Consider the following 13,459-nt stretch of genomic DNA (forward strand, 5'->3'; position numbering starts at 1 on the left):
ATTTTGCCGTGAATGTGATGGATGCTCCACAGATCTGTTATTGGAACAGGGCTCTGCTTTGCTCTGCTCTGCAGCTACCTAGTAGTGTGGACAGCCCATGGAAATTGCCCTGCATTTATGCAGCTGAGAGCAGAGGAGCACAACGTCCACCCCTCAAATTTATATATATATATATATATATATATATATATTTTTGGGACCGTTGCTCATAGAAAACCAAGGGTGGGTAGTGGTTGTGTAGGAAAAATGTACTCCCTCCGTTTCGAATTACTTGTCGCACGTATAGATGTATCTAGATGTATTTTAGTTCTAGATAAATCCATTTCAGCGACAAATAATTTGAAACGGAGGGAGTATGCATTGACGCTGACTTCACTAGGGCGTCCCGGTCATACTTTGTACTTATGCGATAACAACTTCATTTCATTGAAGCCAGCTTGTAACGAGAATGGGGTTTTGACTCTCGGCCTCCATGAAGGCCTTATCTTTTTTGAAAAATTCAAAATTCAAAAAATTTGGTTTCAAAAAAATCTGAATTTTTTTGTACAAGTAAACAATGATGTGAGGCGTATGCATGTAAAATTCCAGGATGAAATACGTTGAAATGCGACCTGTAAGAAAAAAGACTTATGGTCTGGGAGGATTGTGTTAAAAAGCCCCAGATTTGTCTTTTTTGCACATCCCTCGTTTCAACGAATTTCGTCCTCAAAATTTACACACTTGTACACTATGTCTTCAACTATCTCTGTATTTTTTCAGAATTTTTTGAAATGTAAAAATATGAATTTTCAAGAATTTTGTATTTTGCATTTGGAGGCCTCCATGGAACTCGGCCTCTAAAAGCAATTTCTGGCTTGTAACGGCTTACAAGCGTCGCAGGTGAAGCAAAATACGCAAAACCACCACATTTCAAGCTAGGTTAACACGTACTACGATCCATGATTAAAACAATGCAAAACCATCACTTTTGGAGCTCGTATGTAACACGTTGCACTGGTTCGGCGTTTTGCTCGGTTTAATAGCAATTTTGACTAGTTGGGCCTACCTTGGCTAAAACAGCCGGCGCCGGGCAACAATCGATAGGGCGTTTGCATGTGTGGTTAACAGGGCATCCTCTTTTCTCTTACATTTTCCATTTATATAGTCGCTTCTCCCCACTCTCTCCCGCCATCGCCGTCGCCCTGAATTGACCACCATCGGTGGCGCCACCGCATTGGTCTCATTGGGAGATAGGGCTGACTCTTTCGAAGGATTTGACAGTGATTCTTTGTGTAGCGATGTGAGTTGCTCTGTTTCAATTGCTAGGGTTCATCTGGGGATATTTTCTATTTCAGCTACGTTCAATCTAATTTTTTTCCATTCATATGTCATCCGTTAGGTCCCCAAAAGCATTTATGACTCAGGATTATTGCGGCCGAGCAATGGATTTACCTGTCTATTGCCATTGCCGAGCCCCTTGTGAGCAATATGTAGCTTTTGAAGAAGATGACATACGCTTTTGGGTTGTGCAGGTCAGGTTAGTGACGTGTTAGATAATTGATTTGTTATTCCAACCACTAATATAGTAATTAAGACTATTAGTTATGCATGTGTTCATTGTGAAGGCACTAGGTAGTTAAGGCTAGTTGGTTTCTTTCTAAGCTTGTCAAAAATCTTCAAGGTTAGTTGGCAAAGTAGTTAGTTGTCAAGTTTTGGCATCAAACCAAGCAGCCTCATGATCCAAAGGTAATAATATGGTCTTTCCCATTTTTAACTAAAAAAGGACTTCTACATGTAAAATTGTTCCACATAATGTTAGGTAATACTCCCTCCGCTTTTATTTACTTTGCATATTAGAGTTGATTGAAGTCAAACTTCAAAAAGTTTAACCAAGTTTATAGGAAAGAATATAAATATTTACGATAACAAATCTATATGATGCGAAAGTACGTTCAATAATGAATCTAATGGTATTGATATGTTATTGTACATGTTAATATTTTTGTCTATAAACTTTGTCAAAGTTTATAAAGCTTGACTTTGACCAAAACTAATATGTGGAGTAAATAAAATGGAGGGAGTAGTAGTTAAGCACAAAAAACATTCACAAGAGAAAATTATATGTAAAAATCTTGACAGGTTAGTATTAGTGGATACATTTTCAATTCAATATGTTGCTAAACCATTTCAATAAGCATGTAAGGTTCCAAATTTTTCATAGGTGCCACCCTTTCATCCATGACTTTTTGGAGAAGGCTTAAAGAGCATGGAGAAGACAAATAGGTCTGAATTTATGTATTGTGTCACTGTTAGCCCCTTTTTGAACAAGTGTAATGGTACCAAAATTAATTCTACTAAGCACATCATGACATCGTCTTCACCTTTAATAAAAGGACAACAAGTTTGAAAAAATTCAATGGAAAATCCAACCACACCTCCAGCCCTATTTGTTTTCATCACACTCTTAATTTCGTCTTCACTAAAGAATCTACTAAGTTCCCTGGTGTTCTCCTCAAATATTTTTGCATGGACAACCCAAACATCACTCCTTAATCTGCATGTAAAACCTTCAGCAGGACCAAACAAGTTTTTGTAAAACTCAGTAGCATGATTAGCAAATGAGCAGTTGATGTATATTCAGGGAGAAAATGCAATGTTTCCTTTTTTAGCAATCACGTGAAAGCAGCTAGTGTTGTTGTCCCCCTTAAGCATCCCGTCTTCACTTAATCTCCTATGCCAGTATTGCTCTTCTTCCAAAGATTCACATAGAGAGCTTTGAATACGACGACTCCTAGCCATATTAGCTCATCTGTTAGATCTACCATGTCCTTTAGTATTTGGCCTCTTAGATTTCTCTCCCGTCCTTCCAAATACTTGCTTTCTTCAATTTCTTCTGCATCACATCTAAACTAGATAAGTTCATTTCAGATTCTTTCCACCTATTTTAAAAAAATCTTCTCTTAAAAGCCAGCTATGTTCAAATCTAAAGGATTTGTGCTTAACTTCGTTTGTATCAACTATTAAAGTATTATGATCAATTACAATTCAGGTCAACTTACATAGAAGTTTCTAACTAGCCAGGCTAGCTTCCCATATCTCTGCTTACCAATGGAGCATTAACATTTCCAGGTTGTCGTTCACCCTCAAAATAGCCAAGAATTAAATTGTTTTCACAAAGAGCTGTTAGGGTTGGGCTTCTGTAAGGTCAGGTCACACATTCACCAATGTTGCTGCAGTGGTGTCAAGCATTTCCAGCTATTTGAACGAACCAGTACACACAGCTTCGTGAGAAACAAATGGCTCGGCCTTTCAAACATTGAACCAAATGACCGCATTGGGATTATAAATTGTTACACACCACTTTAAATTCAGATGAGCATAGGCAAGCGGGAGTAACCAAATTAAATTATTCACTTTGAAAGTTGGAATGATCAACATTCAACATTGGTTTCATTCGCCCCCTGTTAGAACATGTTATGTACAAAGCGGGAAACCTGTAAAATTTCCTATCAGCAACTATAGTATATAAACATGTAAAATGGATGAAGTTTCACCAGGTAGACCTCATCCATTGTGTGAGGTGGTAAACATTTGTTATTCGGTATCATGCTAAAATTGTGCCCATATCTTGTTGCAACCTACACCTCAAAGGAGAACTTCGATTCCGCATCAACACAAACTAGTTCTACAGGCCAAGCACATCGAACTCATGGGGCATGTAATCTTCGCTCGGACGGTAATACTTGTTGGGAGAATACAACCCAAAGCCTGTAACTTGGCTGCAGTATAGGCACGCAAATCTCTCGACCTGTGGAATGTTGACACAAGCAAAAGTAGAATATATCAGTCGACTGCTAAAAATTACTGTCGTGTTTTTTTACAGGTACATCACCTGGTGAGCAAACCGAGAATTTTGGTACCCAGTCTTCATAAGCTGTCCCCACACCTTGTGAAACTGGACAGACACAAAATATTAACACAGTTATGATTTTTTTGCAGAGGATATTTTCTACGATTAAGCATATCACCTAAATTTTGTGAACTATGATACACAATGATGAATGTGATCACAAAGTTATGTAACTTGACAACTTACCTTCTGATGATGTTGCATCTGAGCATCTCGGAGAAGGCAGCGAATACCCTTCAGCTTTTGCTGCAATCAGAGAAAAAACTACCACGAGTTAAAAAGCAAGCCAGCTAGAAGTGGATACAGCATGAGTCATGGAGGGCTACCATATTGTTCACCAATCCTACGCTTTTTTCAGTTCAAATGGCACGGTAGATGAGTTAGATTCATGTGAAACAACTACTCCCTCCGATCCATATTACTAAACCAGCGTCAATTAATATGGATCGGAGGGAGTACTAATTTCTTCCAAATACCGACCAACCAACAAGACTAAAACATAACAAGAACTTACCAGTAGATTATCATGCTCAGATAACAACTTCCCCTTCTCATTCTCTGTAAGATCTTCAAATCTAGAAAACACAAAGAGGTTGGACATAATGATTTAGACATAAAATAAAAATAACCAAGCAGAACTGTTTTATGCACTATACACACTTTGACCATAATTTTCTTTTTTGCGCTAGGCAAGTGAACGCTTAACACTTAACTTCACATTAAAGTGTGCACAATGATTAGAAAGTTTGATCTTGACATATTAAGCACATCACCTCATTAATGTCATTGTTGTGATTTTTGCATACCTTGCATGCAAAGGCACAAATATATGTGCGCCTTCTGAATTACTCTTGTGCCATGTTGTCTTCTTCAAAAAATAATGATTAAAGAGTAAATTGCATTTTGGAACAAGCCCTCCAGGGTGATGACCAGTTAAAGGTCACACATTTTGGAACAAGCTTGCATAAGTCATTTCAGACACCATCAACGTCGGCATTCTACTGCCGCTTGGAGACAGGAAGGTCAGCGCAAAATCCGCCATGACAGGCCACCCATTCCTCCTTGCTTACTAGCCCAAATGCTGCCGACCTAGAGCAACACTCCTGCAAGCGATGCCGGCAGCTTGCAACCTTCTTTCCTTTTTTACCTTCAACCTAAATGCTCCCTCCCTCTGGCTTTCTTGCTGAGTTTCGTCGGCTCTAATAGTCTAATCACAACCCCCGTTCCCAATCCCTTCTCTGTTTGATAAGTTAGCAAAACAAAGTTCAACAAACTTAGGTAATAGCAAGCAGAGTTTTTCACAAAGCATTTGACAGATCCTTGAAGCGCGTCGTTTTTCATCCTTAAGTGTGTGTGATGGCATTAGCATCTGACATAATCATTGAGCATTCCAAATGCCACCGCGCAGCCAAGAATGTACGTGATCAATATTGCGGTGGTAAAAAAGCTACAGAGGCAGGATCTGGACAACCCATTGGCCAAATGGAGACAGCACGGACATTGAATTGGAAAATGACCCATGCTGCAGCAACAAAATGAAGCATAAAAAAACCCATCTGTTTGAAACAAAAATTGGTTGGTCACATTCAACTTAAATTGAATTTCCTAAGCAAGGATTTTACCATTCAGCCTTTTGAAAGGCGATGCGGAATACAAATACTCTTGGAAAAGATTAAGATTCAGAGGAAGGGCCGAGGTAAATCAACTGTGCAAGAGCGTGAATGATAAATCTCTCGCGCTGCAAATGCAACTCAACTTGGAATGTGCTGCACCACTTGCTCTTTCACACTAATAAGAGTGGGGTTTAGCACAGTGACGACTCAAATGGGGAGGGGCAGTGGAGCACGACTCAAATGGGGAGGGGCAGTGGGGCACGACTCAAATGGGGAGGGGCTCTGCTAGAGGAGTAGGCTGTCGAAGAAGAGAAGAACATGAAGGTGGTTGCTGCTACTGAATGTGGCCTACTTTGTCTTAGAATTGCTTGTCTTGAGATCAACCACGGTGCCGCTCCAAGCACACAGCAGCCTCACCGCTGATTTCTTTAATCTCAGCGCTGGTGAGAAGTGGTCATTTGTTGTGGCAGTGATTCTGCTTCTGTGTTTGCTCTCAGGTATGTCTCCTACAGAGAGAAGTGATAAAAAATGAACAAAGATGCCATGGCTGTTGGCCCCAAAGGATCTAGCGATGGACAAACATTTCAAACACGCATACACAAATAGACGCACACACTTGAGAAAGACAACCAAAAAGCAAACATTGTTTCAACTCAACTTGGCTTGGTTTATTCATCAGTCATATGTATCTTTCATGAGGGTTCTAGATGCGAATGATTTAAATGTGGACAAAAAACAAGCAAATAACTTCAATTAAGAAATATGTGGTCATTATGAAGTTACACACCAATTAACTTCAAGCACGCTCTAAGAAAATGTCCAATGCTTTCACACTAAAGCTTCAAGGGTACAACTTGACCATTCATACGAGGGCCAATTTGAATTATTCTAGGAGCATTTGAATGGTCAATTCAATACCCTAAGGAAAATTAGTGTGGAAGTATCGGAGAATTTCTTAAGAGTGTGCACAGAGTTAATGTGCATAAATTCTCAATGCTTCGTACTATTTGCCAAGTATTTGTTCACATATGTAAATTGATGGGCATTCTAAACCCCTATAACAGCTACATACAACCGATTTAGATAAGAACACAAGTTGAGTGAAAAAATTCTTGCTTGATCTTATCTTTCATAAAGGTGTGTGTGTCATGTTGTATTGTGTATTTGATATTTTTGTGCAACATTAGATCCATTGATGCTAACAGCCCTAGCATCTCCGTTCACTTGAGGCCACTTCTCTTTGCAAGACCCAAACTAGAGAGCATACGCAACAGCAGAAGCACTGCCGCAACAAGCGACCGATACTCACCAGAGAACAGATGAACAAATCAGCGGCGAAGCTGTTGCATGCTTGCAACGACACTGTGTTTCATCTCAAGACGGCCAACTATGAAACAAAGTAGTTCACATTCAGCAGCAGTATGCACCAGCATACATGTCCTGCAACTTGCACAACCATGAACTTCGCATCTGAAACATCATTACCATCCATGTTCTGACCTTCATTCCATGGACATGCAGGTTACATCAAGCACGTCTTTAAAAGGAAGGTTCCAAAGTACTCTCTTTGCATTCAATAAAGAATTATGACCCTACTGAACACTGTTTCACTATCATTAAATGTAGTCTCAAAAGTCCAAGCCTTAAACGAGTTTCCCTATTTGGTATTTGGTGTATGCACGTAATGAGTTACTTCCATTGATGATTTGATCCATATGCATAAAAATTGTAATGATTCACAAAATCATTCCTATAAATTTTGGTTCATCTATAGAAGTATTCAAGTAAACCCTTAAACGATGAATCAAGAACATATTAAATGTGAGTGACTCAAAAGGCAGAAAAGTACCAAAAGTGATCAACTTACTGAAGAGACCATTCAAGGCGATGGATCGTGTCTTCAACTGAATCGCGCTCCATTCTAAGGTGTCTAAGCTCCTGAGTAGGGTGACAAGCATAAAAAGAGCTATTAAGAAGATTGCCAACACACAGATTGACAACATGGAAGCTCAACAGAGAAAAAACAGATAAAGGGACAATAAACTCGAATGTTTTGGCAAATGAGATATTTATTTTGCATGTGCACCTTGCCTACATTTTCCTGTAATGATGTATTAACCAATGGAGAATATATATATTTTTAGAAAGATGTTCATCGCCCTTTTGCTATGCTTTCCTAACATGAATACAGAAACAATCTGATTTGCCGCTCAATTTCTTCTCATAGTACTTGTGATGTGCAAGCACCCTCAGAACATTGTGCCTATGTGAGGGGAAACTTCTGAGTTTGCAAAGCTTTCAGGCCAGATATACCAACTAAAATTCATCCCTAGGGTGTAATCATGAGTGAAGTTTCACTTCAACTAATACAAACAAACTCTGTGTTCTGACACGAACTTTATTAGACTATTCAAATCTCAGACAAAATCTCATAAGACCTTTTCCGGGTCAAGACTATAATCAATTTAACATGCAGGGCTAATAGTGCTGGCCGCAAATAACAAAGGTTTCACTTCTAATAATCCTCACAAACTCCTTGTTTTGACACAAACCTTATTAGACTATTGAAATCTGAGAGACAAACACAGAAGGCCCTTTCCTGGTCAAGATTATAACCAATTTAACATGCAAATCTGAACAGTCACATGCAACTTGTGGTCATCAAAGTTTAGTTAAATTTACCACCATTAGAAAGCTGTTGTGCCACCAAGTTTTGCTGCAGTTCTAAAGGCAACAGTTCTGGTGCAACACTAAGCTCTCATGGAACCACAATGAAAATCTTACAGAATGCTATTTGCAAATCATGCAAAGTTAGGTCTGTTAAAGCATGTGCCCAGTTATTATATGTTGCTAAAAGTCATTTTCAGGATTACTGAGTAATATATCTATACCTTTCGAGTAGACTTTGATTCTGATTGAAGCTTCACCTCTTGCTCCAGCTCAGGTATTACCAGCATAGTCCGCCAACCTTTTAAATAAACACAGCACATAATCACTGGAGAAATGGAAAGTGAAATGCGGAATCGACCACCAACCACAACTCAGAGGACATCCGTAACACAGGCCGACTTTTTAACTAAGCATTGCTATTCAAACTGAATTTGACACCATCAGCAGCATCGATGATGAGTGCAGAGAAAAATAATAAGGCACTTAGGACTCATTGGATGGTGCTGTGTAGTTACTTGAATTGATCAAGCATGCACGCTAATTGCCATGTGTATTTTTATCTATAAAATACAAGAACATCATTAAAGCTTCCGCACAATCAAAAGTACCAAATTGAATCAATTTAACAGCAGGTGGCGATTGCAAGTGTACTAACATTATAGATTGAATAACACATACCTAGAACTTTCTTGCTGCGGAGTATGTCCCCATATATGTGATCACCAACATAGAGGATCTATATGGTAAGATATTGCATTATTTGATTTGATTATTGGAATTCCAAGTAAACAGGAAATTCATTGCAATCAGCCACAAACAGAGAAATACAGCTAACATGTACCAAACCCACAACAGATTGTATAATAAGTACAGGAAGTTACCTGCGAACTAGAAGCAACAGAAAGTAGTCTGTGAAGATGACCAACATTGCCTCCCTGGAAAATAATTTCTTCGCTTATTAGAGCAAGATACATAGCATAGCCATTACAAGTACATTCACAAAATGCTAATTGACCAGGTAGACATTTGCACTATTAGAAAGTAATAAGAGAGATTTTAGTATTCTACTTTTAGAGTTTTACACACATCCAGAATCAGGAAAACAAGTACCTGGTACACTTTGTGAATTGGTTTTGGCTGATGTTGACTTGATCTTGGGCTTCCAATCTACATAAAGAACACATATATTATAAAACATGGTTCATAGAAACGGATAAGACATTAAAACCACTTTACTTTCCTGAAGATCAGCATTTAGAAGTTTCCCAGAATCAGGCTCAACTTCAAACAATCCTGTTCGATTATCATCATGAAAAAAGCTTGGCTTTGAACTGAAAAGTTCAGAAAGGATGGGCTTAGTTGAGAAGGCAGATAACTAAGCATAAATTTACAAAAAAAGGGCAACCTGGTGCATGTAGCTCCCGCTTGCGCAGGGTCCAGGGAAGGGTCCGACCACTTTGGGTCTATAGTACGCAGCCTTTCCCTACATTTCTGTAAGAGGCTGTTTCCAGGACTTGAACCCATGACCTCATGGTCACAAGGCAGCAGCTTTACCACTACGCCAAGGCTCCCCTTCTAAGCATAAATTTACAAAAATAAAATAAAATAAACAAGATATACCAACCTGCCTGTTATAACAACATCAAAATACTCAAGCCACTTGTGGTTGTGACTTGAGCTTACATCTGACATATATGGCCCACATAGGTAGTTCATGACAACATCAGTGTAGTCCCATAAACTGCATAAACAAGCTCATCTCCAGATAGTAAGAGACAGACAAAATGCGGCCAGACAAAAATGATCAAATTATTTCTTTTGTCCATCAAATAAACTGCCTCAGTTTGGGTGGACATCTATCAAACCTGAAATGATATAAGAGCATACCTGTTTGTCACCAAGAATGTGGAGCGTCCAGATTTTCTAAGCATTTGAAGCATCGGCACAATTGCCAAGTCTTCATTAATATACCTGGCAAGTTTGAACACACAAATCAGCTGTGCCAGTTAAAACCTAATTGTATAAATTCTTACATCATAAACAATGGGGGAAATATACGCAGGTCTATAGGCACGTGAACAAACAAAAAGAGAACCATACCAAATTATTGCAAAAAAGAAAGCAAAATGATGTCCACTCTTTGTTGTGCCTAGCACTATGATCTAGAATAACCACTACATGGTTGTTTAAGATTATACAGAACTACCTGCTAGGTTCCTTTGCAACCATTCGTTTTAAAGTTCCATCACGATGACACAGATCAACCGCAGACCTCACATCTCTATACATATGCGCATAGCTGTAACAACAAAATAATCCAAGGTAGCAAGTACATTAGCATATCAATACAAGTAAAATGGAAGACGCAGATCAGAATACATGGAATAAAATGTCTGTCCAATATTTTACGTATATAGGCAGAGGAACAGACGAAAATGAATAGACAAACATACGTGAAAGCATAATTTTCACCTATGCTTGCCAATATCCATACACATTTGGTACGTTGTAATCATTTTCAAATCATTTGTGAAAGAATCATAACTATATATGGATCTAATGACCATACTCAGTGCCTGAAGGTACTTTTGCAGGATTGTTGTCCATGAAATCAACAAGCTGAGCAAACAGATAGGCTTCACCCAGTGAGAAAAGTGTATCTATAAGGGCATAATCAGGTTCATCGAAGGAATCCCTTATCAATGTACTCCCATAAGCAGCAACTTTCTCTTCCTTTGACATCTCCCTAAATCCATGGTATGCAACTTTTACATACTTGTGCCGGTCCATCTGATATTGCACATCATAGTTAAAATGGCAGTTAAACTGATCACTGATTCAGAAAGTATAAACGTAAAATTAACCAACAGTAGCAAGTACAGTAAATAAGCAGTGGCAATTTAATTTATGCTAGGTCTATTTTGTGTTGTTGCTGTTAAGCTTCATGCACTAGCCAATGCAACCAAAGGTCCAAACTGATGGAAAGGGCTAGGAAATCGACATATACACTTCAACAGTTGCCTCCTATCATACAGAACTTTTGCATCAAGAGAGGATTGAATATTTTCAACATGATGGGAAGTGTTCAGTGAACAATTGGTGTTTTCAACGGTCAAGAAGTATGAATAGGGAACTACAACATGCAATCTTAAAGTGAAAACTAGATATAAAGTAAAAACAATAAGGTAGAAATTAGGTCGGCACTAGTATCATGCAAGCACAAACAAAAGGTTTCAGGCATCAATGTAGACATGGAACTTTGATTTTGTAAATAATATGACCCCTTTGTTGCTAAATACAAAAAATTGCTCCCTGTCCTCCCATGGGTTTCCTGCATCTTGTTCTCATTATTCTTTAATTTAGATCCTACACCCACTGCTTGCAAAAGGTTTTTAAGAGATCAGTCAAACATTCTTAAGTTTAACCAGCACTGTTTTTTTTACCAACATTGGTTACGTGAAATTTATATTACTAAATCTGATATTGAATATGTTTTTAGTGAATAATCATTTTTATTTGAAGCAATGTACTTTCATAGAAACTGATGGTCAAAGTTTCGCCTTGTAGATCATGTCAATATCCAAAACGATGTACATTTTTTATTAGACAGAGTAATGTTGTTTCTATGTGTCACAAGTTCATTTTCAGTCAACAAAGTGAAGTGAGTTCAAGCAAATACAGCGGACCTTCAAGATATTTCCTCTTTTCTTATCAAGAACTAGTCCTCTGACCATATACTTCCAGTCAAATTGCCATGTCAACAGCTGCAGAATGAAACAGAGTAAATCCAATTCAGAACAAAAACTTGCAAGCCAAGAGAGTATTAAGCCCACAAGTCTCAGCATCAAATTGCTAGTCCTAAGAAAAACTAAATGTCCTTCACAAAGAACTCCGCACTTCTGTAATAAACAGATATTCACTTGATAGTATGAACCTTTTGCTACTACATTAGTGCAGAAATTGGTGATCCTTCCTAAGATAAATAGCAGTAACTAGCACAAAATTCTTTGGTTCAGAGCAGCAACAAATTTCACGCATTTATACTACCGAACAAAATTCATGGTCCAAATCATGGACTATCCCAGGTGGGAATATTGCTCAAAAGTCGAAGCAGGTAAAGACATGATGTTGGTACTGTGTTAAATGCAACTATTAAGTTACTTTGAGGCAACCATGAAATCCTAGACACGACAACAGACCCCAAGTATCTATATCAAATCTGAAATCACATAAAATGGGAGAAGTAACTATTGACATCAACCTCCTCAGGGTAGTTGAGATCCTTCACGAGCTTCTCAATGGTGCCATGGTAAGCAAGGGCCTCAAATGTCTCAGGCTTGTACTGCGCAAGAGTGTAGTCCATATCAAATCCTACTGCGGTGATGTTCCTCATGTTGAGAGACCTGTTGCAGAATATCTGCTTCCCGATGGAAATGCTTCTCGGCTCCACCGACGGTGTTGACCAGATTGCCCCCGTTGAAGCTGGCTCCACAGCGCCGGTATCCATCCTTAGAGCACTGCAGCCTGATACGAGGTGAATAGAACAAAGTACGTCAGAGATATCACACTGTAATTCAGTGATAGAACTCCGTGTTTCAACCAGGAATTAACAAAGGTCGGTGAAACTGTGAAAGTCTAGTGATTGACCGATCAATGAACGTGGCATGACTGAAGCTCTGCCACATTCAGACTACCATAACGACACGATCAGGAAACAGGATTTAAACTGCATAATTCAGACAAACTGAAACGAAGTCCAGAGTATATAAGTTAGCAGCTCAGAAAAAGGGCTGATCAGCCCATACATACGAATCTCAAAATCTCATCGTAAACAGATACGAACCACGAAATTCGTTAAGACGGGCACGAAAGCAGAGCAAAGCATACGCGATTATGCTTCAGCATTCGCCCATGGACCGGAAACCGAATTGGGTTGCCCCTCTACAGCCTAGCAGGACTGGCCTCGGATCAAAACCAACGTTCTCGTATTTAATTCAAGAGCGCCAAAATTAGAGAGGAACGGCCAACGCAGGCATCGCTAAAATTAAGCGTGCCGCCGCGAAACCGACACACACACCAAAAACGCCCCGAATCAAACGAATGCTCGTCAGAAGCGCGCACCTCTGGGGCCCGAGGCCGAAGCGGCGGGGGAGGAGCACGAGGCGGGTGACGACGACGAGGAGGAGGAGGAGGCGAAGAAGAGGAGGAGCGGAGGCGAGAGGGGCGCGAGGCGTAGCGCGGCGGCGAGCGGCCTCCTGGAGAGCATGTCGCTGGGCCTTAAATAGGC

The 13,459-nt window shown here is 39.4% G+C and overlaps 1 protein-coding gene across 2 annotated transcripts; it reads right to left on the reverse strand.

Annotated features, from left to right (window-relative positions):
- Positions 1-3,370: 3,370 nt before the first annotated feature.
- On the reverse strand, positions 3,371-13,453 carry LOC119311983 (5'-nucleotidase domain-containing protein 4-like). Of its 2 annotated transcripts, XM_037587699.1 has the most exons (17): positions 13,294-13,453; positions 12,434-12,696; positions 11,859-11,936; positions 10,742-10,962; positions 10,379-10,471; positions 10,060-10,143; positions 9,797-9,913; positions 9,413-9,503; positions 9,283-9,339; positions 9,054-9,107; positions 8,851-8,908; positions 8,394-8,470; positions 7,370-7,440; positions 4,404-4,464; positions 4,076-4,135; positions 3,872-3,934; positions 3,371-3,787 (listed from the first exon to the last, which is right to left on the reverse strand). In XM_037587699.1, exons 1-17 carry the CDS (start codon positions 13,436-13,438, stop codon positions 3,665-3,667), a joined length of 1,716 nt encoding a protein of 571 aa, XP_037443596.1. In that variant the 5' UTR covers positions 13,439-13,453; the 3' UTR covers positions 3,371-3,664. The 2 variants fall into 2 exon arrangements, 1 of the variants encoding a protein (XP_037443596.1); XR_005151194.1 differs by lacking the exons at positions 3,371-3,787; positions 3,872-3,934; positions 4,076-4,135 and adding an exon at positions 5,855-6,008 and having other exon boundaries at positions 4,407-4,464.
- Positions 13,454-13,459: the final 6 nt, after the last annotated feature.

The sequence above is a fragment of the Triticum dicoccoides genome, chromosome 5B, assembly GCF_002162155.2.
Source record: "Triticum dicoccoides isolate Atlit2015 ecotype Zavitan chromosome 5B, WEW_v2.0, whole genome shotgun sequence".
Lineage (NCBI taxonomy): Eukaryota > Viridiplantae > Streptophyta > Magnoliopsida > Poales > Poaceae > Triticum > Triticum dicoccoides.